Source organism: Emiliania huxleyi (assembly GCF_000372725.1).
Source record: "Emiliania huxleyi CCMP1516 unplaced genomic scaffold EMIHUscaffold_94, whole genome shotgun sequence".
NCBI lineage: Eukaryota > Haptophyta > Isochrysidales > Noelaerhabdaceae > Emiliania > Emiliania huxleyi.
This window is the reverse complement of record NW_005195017.1, coordinates 2501-14724: the sequence shown is the minus strand read 5'-3', so window position 1 is coordinate 14724 and position 12224 is coordinate 2501. Positions and strand designations below refer to the sequence as shown.

The following is a 12224-nucleotide window of genomic DNA, read 5'->3' as shown; positions in this document are numbered from 1 at the left end:
CCCCCCCCCCCCCCCTCCCTCCCTCCTTGTCGCCCTTGAGTTGGGGCCCTCACTTCTTGCCCACCTTGCCCATCCGGATGGCGGCGGGCGTCACCTCGACAAACTCGGAGTCCTATCCGCGACGAGAGCCGCGCGTGAGTCGTCGAGCTCTTGCGGGCGCCGCAGCGGCGAGCTCCGGGGGCCTCGAGGTGCTCGACCGCCTCCTCAGGAAAGTGTCTAGGAAGTGTCTAGGAAGTGTCTAAGGAGGGTCTAGGAAGCACCTCGATGTACTCGACCGCCTCCTCGAGCGTGATCGGCGTCGGCGGCGAGAGGTTCGTCTTCTCGTCGGCGCCTAGGGGAAGTGTCTAGGAAGTGTCTAGGAAGTGTCTAGGAAGTGTCTAGGAAGTGTCTAGGAAGTGTCAGAGGTTCGTCTTCTCGTCGGCGCCTAGGGGTCCAGGAGAGGTCCAGGAGAGGGGCAGGAAAGGGCGAGAGGCTCTCGTCGTCTCTTCGCGCGCCGGCGGAGCGCATGTTCGTCAGCTGCTTCTGGCGGCAGACGTTGACCTTGAGGTCGCCGGCGCGCTGGTGGATGCCGACGATCTGGTTCTCGTACACCTGGTCGCGAGATGTGGGGAGATTTGGGGAGATGCGAGGAGATACGGGGAGATGCGGGGAGATGCGGGGAGATCTGGTTCTCAAACACCTCGTCGCCCGGCGCAGCGAAGAGCGAGCCCCGCTCCTGCGCATTCTTCAGGCCGTGCCCCGTCGCCGTCCCCTTCTCGTGCGAGAGCAAGTTGCCGCGATCGCGCCTAGGGAATGTCCAGGGAGAGGTCCGGGAAGTGTCCAGGAAGTGTCCAGAGTGCCAGTTGCCGCGGTCGCGCTTGTCAAAGTCGCCCGCCCACGGCTTGTACCCCGCGAAGGTGGTAGTCATGACCGCCAGCCCGCGCGTCGCCTACTCTCGGGCAATCTCGGGTCATCTCGGGCCATCTCGGGGCAGAGCTTGGCGCCAGCCGGCGCGTCGCCGACATGAGCTTGGTCTTGACCCCCGCCATGGCGCGCGACGGGACCTAATCAGCAGCTCGCAACCACTCACCATTGGTACGTAGGTAGCCCGTCTTTGCCGTGGCTCGCGGCGGGGCCTCGTACTGCAGCGACACGATGCCCTCTGGAGAGACGGACCTGGTCACACACACATGGTCAGCGATGAACACTTCTCGTTCACGCCTTCTCACTCACGGCAAGGCGGGCCACTCTCGAGCATGTCTAGGAAGTGTCTGGGAAGTGTCTGGGAAGGGTCTCGGAAGGGTCTAGGAGCGGTACCCCATCTCGAGCATGTCTAGGAAGTGTCTGGGAGTGGTCGGGGAAGGGTCTCGGAAGGGTCTAGGAGCGGTACCCCATCTCGAGCATGTCTAGGAAGTGTCTGGGAGTGGTCTGGGAAGGGTCTCGGAAGGGTCTAGGAGCGGTACCCCATCTCGAGCATGTTGCCGTTCCGCTCGCCCAGCATCGAGATGACGGAGCCAGAGTACTCCTCCGGGAGCTCGACGTCGACCAGCTCAAACGGCTCGCACCTGTTGCCGCATTCGAAGGGGTGATCCTTCTCCGGAAGGAGCCACCAAGCACCCCGGCTCGAACGGCTCGCGCCTCGCCCCCTCGATCTCCTGCTCTATCACCTTTGGGCAGCCAATCATCAGCTCGAAGCCCTCGCGCCTAGGGTTAGGGTTAGGGTCAGGGTCAGGGTTAGGGTCAGCCAATCATCAGCTCGAAGCCCTCGCGCCTAGGGTTAGGGTTAGGGTCAGGGTTAGGGTTAGGGTCAGCCAATCATCAGCTCGAAGCCCTCGCGCCTAGGGTTAGGGTTAGGGTCAGGGTCAGGGTTAGGGTTAGCCAATCATCAGCTCGAAGCCCTCGCGCCTAGGGTTAGGGTTAGGGTCAGGGTCAGGGTTAGGGTCAGCCAATCATCAGCTCGAAGCCCTCGCGCCGCATCGTCTCGATCAGCACCGTCAGGTGGAGCAGCCCCCGCCCGTACACCTAGACACTTCCTAGACACTTCCTAGACACTTCCTAGACACTTCCTAGCACCGTCAGGTGGAGCAGCCCCCGCCCGTACACCTGTAGGAAGTGTCTCGGAAGTGTCTAGGAAGTGTCAGGTGGAGCAGCCCCCGCCCGTACACCTGTAGGAAGTGTCTCGGAAGTGTCTCGGAAGTGTCAGGTGGAGCAGCCCCCGCCCGTACACCTGTAGGAAGTGTCTCGGAAGTGTCTAGGAAGTGTCAGGTGGAGCAGCCCCCGCCCGTACACCTGTAGGAAGTGTCTCGGAAGTGTCTAGGAAGTGTCAGGTGGAGCAGCCCCCGCCCGTACACCTGTAGGAAGTGTCTCGGAAGTGTCTAGGAAGTGTCAGGTGGAGCAGCCCCCGCCCGTACACCTGTAGGAAGTGTCTCGGAAGTGTCTAGGAAGTGTCAGGTGGAGCAGCCCCCGCCCGTACACCTGTAGGAAGTGTCTCGGAAGTGTCTAGGAAGTGTCAGGTGGAGCAGCCCCCGCCCGTACACCTGTAGGAAGTGTCTCGGAAGTGTCTAGGAAGTGTCAGGTGGAGCAGCCCCCGCCCGTACACCTGTAGGAAGTGTCTCGGAAGTGTCTAGGAAGTGTCAGGTGGAGCAGCCCCCGCCCGTACACCTGTAGGAAGTGTCTCGGAAGTGTCTAGGAAGTGTCAGGTGGAGCAGCCCCCGCCCGTACACCTGTAGGAAGTGTCTCGGAAGTGTCTAGGAAGTGTCAGGTGGAGCAGCCCCCGCCCGTACACCTGTAGGAAGTGTCTCGGAAGTGTCTAGGAAGTGTCCGGTGGAGCAGCCCCCGCCCGTACACCTGTAGGAAGTGTCTCGGAAGTGTCTAGGAAGTGTCCGGTGGAGCAGCCCCCGCCCGTACACCTGTAGGAAGTGTCTCGGAAGTGTCTAGGAAGTGTCCGGTGGAGCAGCCCCCGCCCGTACACCTGTAGGAAGTGTCTCGGAAGTGTCTAGGAAGTGTCAGGTGGAGCAGCCCCCGCCCGTACACCTGTAGGAAGTGTCTCGGAAGTGTCTAGGAAGTGTCAGGTGGAGCAGCCCCCGCCCGTACACCTGTAGGAAGTGTCTCGGAAGTGTCTAGGAAGTGTCAGGTGGAGCAGCCCCCGCCCGTACACCTGCCCCGAGACTGCCCGAGATGACCCGAGATGACCCGAGATGACCCGAGATTACCCGAGACTGCCCGAGATGCAGCAGCCCCCCGCCCGTACACCCGCACTGCTGAGTGAAGTCGAGGAGCCGCGCGGCCCTTCGAGGGCGGCAGCGCGCTGGGAAGTGTCTGGGGGCTGTCTGGGAGCTGTCTAGGACGTGTCTAGGACGTGTCTACGAAGGGCCTGGAACGAGTCCGCGTCGCCGGTGTCTTTGAGCTGCAGCGCCACGTTCGTCTCGAGCTCCTTCTCCAGCCTGAGGGGCGATCTCGGGGCAATCTCGGGGCGATCTCGGGGCAATCTCGGGGCGATCTCGGGGCGATCTCGGGGCGATCTCGGGGCGATCTCGGGACGATCTCGGGGCGATCTCGGGGCGATCTCCGGGCAATCTCGTGGCGATCTCGGGTGGATCTCGGGGTAGTCTCGGGTGGATCTCGGGGGTAATCTCGGGGCGATCTCTCGCCTCTCGCGGATGGTTCGCGAGGTGAGCAGCTTGCCAGCCTTGCCGGCGAAGGGGGACTTGTTGACTCTTAATTAATTAATTAATTAATTAAGAGGTGAGCAGCTTGCCAGCCTTGCCGGCGAAGGGAGACTTGTTCACGCCGATCGAGATGGACATGGTCGGCTCCTCGACGGAGATTGGGTCGAGCGGGCGCGGGTCGGCAGGGTCGACGAGAGTGTCTCCGATGTTGAACTCGCTCAGACCCGAAAAGACGACGATGTCGCCGGCGGACGCCTCGTCGACCGCCTTGCGGCCCACCACGGTTGCTTAACTCATAGTTCGAGTGAGTTCGTTCGTTAATTAACTCATAGTCCGCCGCCTTGCGGCCCATCGCGTCGAAGACAAACAGCTCCGAGATCTTTGCGCTCTTGACAGGCTCGCCCGGGCCAGCGGAGAGGCCGAGCGGCTGGCCTACGGCCCGGTGCGGGTACAGGGCTAGGGCTAGGGCTAGGGCTAGTCGTAACAGCGGAGAGGCCGAGAGGGTGGCCCTTGGCGACGCGTCCCGCGCGGACGCGCCCAATGCCGAGCCGCCCGATGAATGGGTCGGATCCGATGTTCGAGATCTGGAGCTGCAGCGAGCCTACTTGGAGCGGCTCCCCCTCACCGCAGGGGCCCGGGGTCAGCGGCTGCGGATCTGCAGCTGCAGCGGGCCGGCGGTGTCGGCGGCGGGGGCGGGGAGGTCGAGGATCTTCTTGAGCAGAGGCTCCTGATTCATTCATAGCTCTTAATCAACTCATCAGGGGGCGGGGAGGTCGAGGATCTTTTTGAGCAGAGGCTCCTGACTCATTCAGAACTCTTAATCAACTCATCAGGGGGCGGGGAGGTCGATATTCTTGAGCAGAGGCGCCATGCTGTCCGAGACCTCGTCCGGCTCGTCCCCCGACTGCCGGTTGATTGCGGAGGTGTACACAATCGGGAAGTCTGTCTGCTCGTCGGAGGCGCCTAGGAAGTGTCTGGGGGGTGTCTAGGAAGCGTCTGGGAAGTCTGTCTGCTCGTCTGGCGCGCTGAGCTCGACGAAGAGGTCGAGGGTCTACTAGGAAGTGTCTAGGAAGTGTCTAGGAAGCGTCTGGGAAGTCTGTCTGCTCGTCTGGCGCGCTGAGCTCGACGAAGAGGTCGAGGGTCTACTAGGAAGTGTCTCGGAAGTGTCTAGGAAGCGTCTCGGAAGTGTCTAGGAAGCGTCTGGCGCGCCGAGCTCGACGAAGAGGTCGAATGTCTTGTCGATGACATAGTCTGGGCGGGCCGCGGGCTTGTCGATCTTGTTGACCACGACGAGGACGCGGTGCCCCATCTCGAGCGCCTAGTCATGAATAGTTGGCCAGTAGTTATTAATTAACAGGTGGTTGTTAATTAGTGCGGTGCCCCATCTCGAGCGCCTAGTCATGAATAGTTGGCTAGTAGTTATTAATTAACAGGTGGTTGTTAATTAGTGCGGTGGCCCATCTCGAGCGCCTAGTCATGAATAGTTGGCTAGTAGTTATTAATTAACAGGTGGTTGTTAATTAGTGCGGTGCATCTCGAGCGCCTTCTTGAGCACGAAGCTATATCTCCCCACATCTCAAGCGATCTCTCCCCATCTCGAGGCGCCTTCTTGAGCACGAACCGCGTCTGCGGCTTCGGACCCTCGGCCGCGTCGACGAGCAGCAGCACGCCGTCCACCTAGAGACTCGTCCACGACGTGTCCCGGACATGTCCTGCGGACGCAGTGACGAGGAGCCATACCCACCATGTTGAGCACGCGCTCGACCTCGCCGCCAAAGTCTAGGAAGTGTCTCGGAAGTGTCTAGGAAGTGTCACCATGTTGAGCACGCGCTCGACCTCGCCGCCAGAGTCTAGGAAGTGTCTAGCAAGTGTCTAGGAAGTGTCACCATGTTGAGCACGCGCTCGACCCCGCCGCCAGAGTCTAGGAAGTGTCTAGAAAGTGTCTAGGAAGTGTCACCATGTTGAGCACGCGCTCGACCTCGCCGCCAGAGTCTAGGAAGTGTCTAGCAAGTGTCTAGGAAGTGTCACCATGTTGAGCACGCGCTCGACCCCGCCGCCAGAGTCTAGGAAGTGTCTAGCAAGTGTCTAGGAAGTGTCACCATGTTGAGCACGCGCTCGACCTCGCCGCCAAAGTCTAGGAAGTGTCTTGGAAGTGTCTAGGAAGTGTCACCATGTTGAGCACGCGCTCGACCTCGCCGCCAAAGTCCGCGTGTCCGGGCGTGTCGACGATGTTGACCTTGGTGCCTCCGTACTCGATGGCCGCGTTCTTGGCCAGGATCGTGATGCCCCGCTCCCGCTCCTGGTCGTTCGAGTCCATCAGCCGGTCGTCCTTGTCGATCGAGCCGGAGATGGCCTGCGCGGACTGCAGCATCGCGTCGACGAGGGACGTCTTACCGTGGTCGACGTGGGCCACGATCGCGATGTTGCGCATGTCGGAGCGCACCCCGCTCCCCGCCGGAGCCGCAGCGACCGCCGCCTCGGACGCGGAGATCTGGGCGAGGCCGCGCGAGAGGCGGCCGGCAGCGAGAGGGCGAGCGGCGGCGACGGCGGCGCGCGCCGCGGGCGCGCGGGCCGCTGCGGCGTGGCTTCCGAGGGCCACACTCTGGCAGAGGCTCAGCAGCATCAGCATTCACGCCAGTCCGAAGGAAGATCGAGGGTACCGGGGGGCAAGCTGGAAGCCGGCCTGGCGTGCGAAGCCTAGCGCAGCTCGTCGACGAGCCTTCCTCGAAACCACTGCGAATTTCGAGAAAAACATTTCTCGATGTTTCAGCAAACGAGACAGTGTGTGTGTGTGTGTGTGTGCTCCGCCGTTCATGGAGGCAACCGATGCGAGTCGACTGGTGTGTGTCGTCGTGGTTTCGTATCAAGAATTCATTTCGCATCGTCGGTCGGAGGGACTCGCGGCGGAATGATCGAGTCCTCGCGCCCCGGCGCGCAGAGCCGCGGCGGCGCGCTATGCCACGGCCCGATCCCAATACTTTTGGCTGTGGCTGCATCCGTTGGCCTCGCTGTCGCCACCTTCACAAAGCTGCAGGAAATGGCAGTCGGCTCAGCAATCGTGCAGGAGATGGCGGCCAAGCTGTGATGGGAGCTTGCCGATGGCGCGTCAGACGTGCGGCACCTCGTCCGGCGCAGCGATGTTGAGCGCAATCGGGCCAAGCATGGAGTAGCCCGCGGCCTCAAAAAATACCGCCCGCGAGACGTGCGAGCGGAGCTCGCTGTGGATTGCGGGAAGGCCCGACAACAGGCCGGCCTCCCTGGCCAAGCCAATCAGCTCGTCGCGAAGCTCGTCGGTGGGTCCGTGGCTCGTGCGCCGTTCATCACCCTCAAACGGGATGACCTTGTCCACGACAAATGCCCTGACACGGTCGCGCAGCTCTGATTGCGTCGGGGATAGCTCGAAGCAGATCCGCCTCCGCTGCTGGACGAGCGCTCGCGAGGGTCTAAAAGCACGTGGCGCGGCTCTGCGGAGCATCTTGGGTCAACTTGGGGCGCTGTGGGGCGCAGAGTTGCGCTTGAGAGGTGCCACCCAAACTCGGCCGTTCGCACGCGTCCCCAAATCGCTCTCAAAAAGAAACGAAACCCGCGCGCGTGCCCGGCGTTTTTCTCGTATTGAAGCCCCGCCCCGCCAAGCGGCATGAGCGACGCGGCCCAGCCCTCCGCCATCGAGTCCCTGCGCGAGATCTTCCCCGCCGCGAGCACGGTGCGCGAGCGCCAACGGCGTCGGCTGCGCAGCCTGCCCGCTCGCTCAGCTCGCTTTTGGTTGCCCTTTTGCCCTAGGCGGCGCTGCAAGCTGTGCTGGACCTGACTGGCAACGACCAGACCGCGGCGACGAACTTTCTGCTCTCCAACGACCTCGCCGAGATCGAGGCCTCCGCAAACCCCGCCGCCGCGGGCGCCGGCGCCGGCGCGATGGCCGCAGCGGCGGCGGCAGCTGCAGCAGCTGCGGCCGCGGAAGACGACGACGACGAGGAGGGGGAGGGCGAGGGGGAGGGCGAGGGCGAGGGCGAGGGCGAGGGCGAGGGCGAGGGCGAGGGAGATGGCGACGAGGAGGAGGAGGAGGAGGAGGCAGCGGTGGCGGCGGAGGCCCAGGCGGCTCCTGCCGCCTCGTCCGGCCCCGCGCCGAAGCACGCGCCGCACGGCTGTTTCTCCGGCGGGCGGATGGCGTGCAGGAGGCCTTGTCGGAAGCTCCGTGTAGGCGCGCTCGCACGACGGTGTCGCCGACGCCCGAGGCGGACTTGCGCGGCAAGGAGACGAGAGGTGTGAACAGCGTCTCTTCACACCCACTGTTGTGAACAGGCGGACTTGCGCGGCAAGGAGACCAGCTTCGTCCGCTTCGACGGCGAACTGATGCGCAAGACGTGAGTCCGACAGACACTTCCCAGACACTTCCCAGACGGTACCCAGACACGCCCCGACATTGGTGCGCTTGACCGTGCCCTGCACCTTCCTCCGCCTCTCCCACCCGCCTCTCCCACCCGCCTCTCCCACATATCTCCGCATCTCTCCGCATCTCTCCGCATCTCTCCCCATCTCTCCCCACAGGTACCTCGACCTGCTCAACCTCGCGCCCTCCCGCCTCCGCCACCAGCGCTTGACGCTCTGGCGCGAGACACAGCAGAGACACAGCAGAGACACAGCAGAGACACAGCAGAGACACAGCAGAGACACAGCAGAGACACAGCAGAGACACAGCAGAGACACAGCAGAGACACAGCAGAGACACAGCAGAGACACAGCAGAGACACAGCAGAGACACAGCAGAGACACAGCAGAGACACAGCAGAGACACAGCAGAGACACAGCAGAGACACAGCAGAGACACAGCAGAGACACAGCAGAGACACAGCAGAGACACAGCAGAGACACAGCAGAGACACAGCAGAGACACAGCAGAGACACAGCAGAGACACAGCAGAGACACAGCAGAGACACAGCAGAGACACAGCAGAGACACAGCAGAGACACAGCAGAGACACAGCAGAGACACAGCAGAGACACAGCAGAGACACAGCAGAGACACAGCCCCAGCCCCAGCCCTCCCTCGCCCGCAGGAGCGGTGACGTGAGAGACGAGGCGGCGGCGCAAGCCGCCATCGACGCCGCGCGGGGCTGGTGGGTGCAGCGCTGCCCTGTGGCGGAGGCGAGGTCTAGCCGAGATACAGCCGAGGTCCAGCCGAGATACAGCCGAGGTCCAGCCGAGATACAGCCGAGGTCCAGCCGAGGTCCAGCCGAGGTCCAGCCGAGATACAGCCGAGGTCTAGCCGAGATACAGCCGAGGTCCAGCCGAGATACAGCCGAGGTCCAGCCGAGGTCTGGCCGAGGTCTCGCCGAGGTCTGGCCGAGGTCTAGCCGAGGAGGGGGAGGGGCGAGGGATAGCCGAGATGCAGCCAATTGCCTAATGCATTCACGAATGCTATCAAGTAGTTAATGATTCACGAGTTCCCAGGCGGACCACGTCTGGCGCGTGCTCGTCAACTCGCACCTCAAGTCAAAGGCGCTCGGCACTGAAGCAACGCATAGTCATCAGTGGTGAAGCCACCGACAAGCTAATGAGGGTCCGGGACACTTCCTGGACACTTCCTAGACACCTCCTAGACAAGCTAATGAGGGTCCGCTCGCGCCTCACGTCAAAAGGCGCTCGGCACAGTCGTCCGCCTCTCGGCTAATTGTTAATTAAAGGGCTCATTATCAATTCCTAATTAGGCGCTCGGCACAGTCGTCCGCCTCTCGGCCGCCTCCTTCGCCCAGGACGCGGGCGGCGAGGCCGAGGCGCGCCTTCCGCCTCTCTCGAGGAGTCAGCACGGCTGGCCCCATGCTCACCGCCTCACCGCCCAAGGACCGCCGACCAATAGGTGCGCGTCCTCGTCCGCCACCCTGTCCGAGACATGTCCGGGACATGCCCGAGACATGTCCGAGACATGTCCGAGACATGCCCGAGACATGTCCGGGACATGTCCGAGACATGTCCGAGACATGCCCGAGACATGTCCGGGACATGTCCGAGACATGTCCGGGACATGTCCGAGACATGTCCGAGACATGCCCGAGACATGTCCGAGACATGTCCGAGACATGCCCGAGACATGCCCGAGACATGTCCGAGACATGTCCGAGACATGTCCGAGACATGTCCGAGACATGTCCCTCGCAGGTGCGCGTGCTTGTCCGAGACCCGTCCGACATTCGGGACTTGAAGCGGCTCGGAGGTTCCTCTTCCCCGTCGCTCGCTCGTAATTAACGACTGGGTCTTGATTATTCATTCATTCATTGTTGATTAGGATCGCTCCTCTCCGTCGCTCGCTCTTCCCGAGGTGAGATGCCGCCGAGAGACAGCCGAGAGACAGCCGAGCGACAGCCGAGAGACAGCCGAGAGACAGCCGGGAGACAGCCGGGAGACAGCCGGGAGACAGCCGGGAGACAGCCGGGAGACAGCCGAGAGACAGCCGAGAGACAGCCGAGAGACAGCCGGGAGACAGCCGAGAGACAGCCGAGAGACAGCCGAGAGACAGCCGGGAGACAGCCGAGAGACAGCCGAGAGACAGCCGAGAGACAGCCGGGAGACAGCCGGGGGACAGCCGGGAGACGGCCGAGAGCACCTCGCTTGCGCCCCTCGCCCTTTCGACTCCAACCGTGCCCTGGCCCTTCACCAGACACTCCTAGACACTTCCCAGACATTTCCTCCAACTGTGCCCTGGCCCGTCACTAGGAGCCGACAGCATCTTCTTCTCGTCCGCGCCTCTCGCTACGGCGGTGTCGCGCCGTTCGCTCGCCCAGGCGCACCCCGGCCACGCCCCGGCCGCACTTCGGCCGCCCCTCGGCTGCACTTCGGCCTGCATCTCGGCCGCACCTCGGCTGCACCTCGGCTGCACTTCGGCTGCACCTCGGCCGCACCTCGGCCGCACCTCGGCCGCACCTCGGCTGCACCTCGGCCGCACCTCGGCTGCACCTCGGCCGCACCTCGGCTGCACTTCGGCTGCACTTCGGCTGCACTTCGTGAGGACGAGGAGTATGAATCACCAGCCCGTCGGTAATCTCGACTTCCCCCCGCCCGCGCAGGTCGAGGAAGAGGCTGAGTTCAAGCTGCAGAGAGAGCGAAGCGCCGCAGGCAGCAGCGGCGCCGACGGCGGCGGCGGCGGCGGCTTGTTTGGCCGGCGAGGGGGAGGGAGAGGGGGGAGGGGGGGGGAGAGCTGTGTTCCTTCACGCTTGCCGGTGTGAATAGGTTCGAGCAGAGCAGCACGCGGCTGGTGCTCTTCCGAGCGGACAAGTCGAGTCCTGCGCGGTGGGTCGAGGTGTGAACGGGCAGGGTTGGGAGGGGAGGAGGGGCGAGCCGAGGCGCGTATCTCCAGAGTGGAGGAGCTGGGGCGGAGGGAGTGGAGGATGAGGGAGGGTGGGGGTGGTGGCGGGGAGAGAGCGAGCGAGCGGAGAGAGAGAGAGAGGAGTGGGAGCGCAGAGCGGAGGTTGAATCATGAATGAACCAAGTGCCGGGCCACAGCGCACGCTCACTCACATACGGCTCTATCATGTTACGTGTACACAGCGGCTACCGAGCCTCTGAGACTGAGTGTGAGTCTGACGTCACTCGAGACTCGAAAATGTTTCCTCGCCTCTCGACTCATTTCGTTGCGAGCGGCTCTGTTCAGTGTTGTTTGTGCACACACGAGATACTGCAAAAAGTGCATCGTCCCGTGTCTCCTCGTCAATGGTTGGGTAGTAGGGCTAGAGGGTCGCTCTACACTTAGCCTCTGCAGCGAGCGAGCGCTCAACTTAGCCCCCGCACCGAGCCGGGCTCAGACTTAGACGCTGTATGGTCGGGGGCCATGAACTTAGACGACATAAGGCCACTCCGGGCAAAACCCGGGTATACCTGAAAAGCCTCCAGGTTTACCCGAAATACCTGGACGCGTCCGACCAACGTATGCCGCGCACGACGCCATATCGCCTTCTCCCAGGGCCAGTGCGCTACTCACGGCGCGCAACGCCTGCTCAAGTACGCGCACCGTACCATGTGCTGCCGCTATGCGTGCCTTAAGGCGGCTGCGGCGAAGCGGCGGGCGCGGCATGCCGATGGCAGTGCGGACGATGCGGTTGCGATGTGTTCTGCTTCAAGATCGTGGCGGTGCTTGGCATGCACTTCTGCGATCCCAATCAGCTCATCGCAACGAAGCAGCGCAACAAGCTGGCTGCTGCCAACAAGGCCCTATGCTACCTCACGCGCGGATCGTTCAAAGAGGACCAGCACACACAGGCTTCACGCCTTCACCGTCACACGTTTGATTAAGCTTGAGGAGCTTCGTGTCATGTGATGCTCGCTGCGATGGCGAAGAACTCGTCTCGTCACACGCCAAGGGCTTAGGCTCTGTCGAGACGTGAGGCGTATGCGCCCAGGAGGGGAGGGCGCATGCGTAACGACGCTGCTAGAGATGCCTTTCGGGGCCCAGAGATAAAACTTCTGTGATGCCATGCGTGACCTAGTAGTGTCCCCAGCTATGGGCACGTGTCCACGTTGGAGCCAGGAGTGGTGTGGACGCGAGAAAGCCGCCGCCGCCGCCGCTGCTGCACCCGCTGCCCCTGAGTC

The 12224-nt window shown here is 62.9% G+C and overlaps 2 protein-coding genes across 2 annotated transcripts in view; both read right to left on the bottom strand.

Moving 5' to 3' along the window:
- EMIHUDRAFT_453823 (putative mitochondrial elongation factor) overlaps positions 1-6078 on the bottom strand; it is a gene marked incomplete at its 5' end in the record, with an annotated part of 6441 nt that extends 363 nt beyond the window's left edge. The window contains 16 exons of the mRNA XM_005756852.1: positions 1-331; positions 495-591; positions 680-785; positions 858-928; positions 999-1043; positions 1116-1155; positions 1443-1544; positions 1618-1683; positions 1952-2001; positions 3353-3422; positions 3760-3914; positions 4133-4267; positions 4531-4593; positions 4867-4965; positions 5265-5324; positions 5818-6078. Coding sequence (XP_005756909.1) covers positions 228-331; positions 495-591; positions 680-785; positions 858-928; positions 999-1043; positions 1116-1155; positions 1443-1544; positions 1618-1683; positions 1952-2001; positions 3353-3422; positions 3760-3914; positions 4133-4267; positions 4531-4593; positions 4867-4965; positions 5265-5324; positions 5818-6078 — 1524 coding nt within the window. The 3' untranslated portion in view covers positions 1-227. The remainder of the gene's footprint in view (positions 332-494; positions 592-679; positions 786-857; positions 929-998; positions 1044-1115; positions 1156-1442; positions 1545-1617; positions 1684-1951; positions 2002-3352; positions 3423-3759; positions 3915-4132; positions 4268-4530; positions 4594-4866; positions 4966-5264; positions 5325-5817) is intronic.
- Positions 6079-6600: 522 nt separating this feature from the next.
- On the bottom strand, positions 6601-7122 carry EMIHUDRAFT_220916 (acyl-CoA dehydrogenase; the record flags this gene model as incomplete). Its single annotated transcript, XM_005756851.1, has 2 exons — positions 6601-6675; positions 6769-7122. The coding sequence occupies 2 exons, from the start codon at positions 7120-7122 to the stop codon at positions 6601-6603; spliced, it is 429 nt and encodes a 142-aa protein (XP_005756908.1).
- Positions 7123-12224: the final 5102 nt, after the last annotated feature.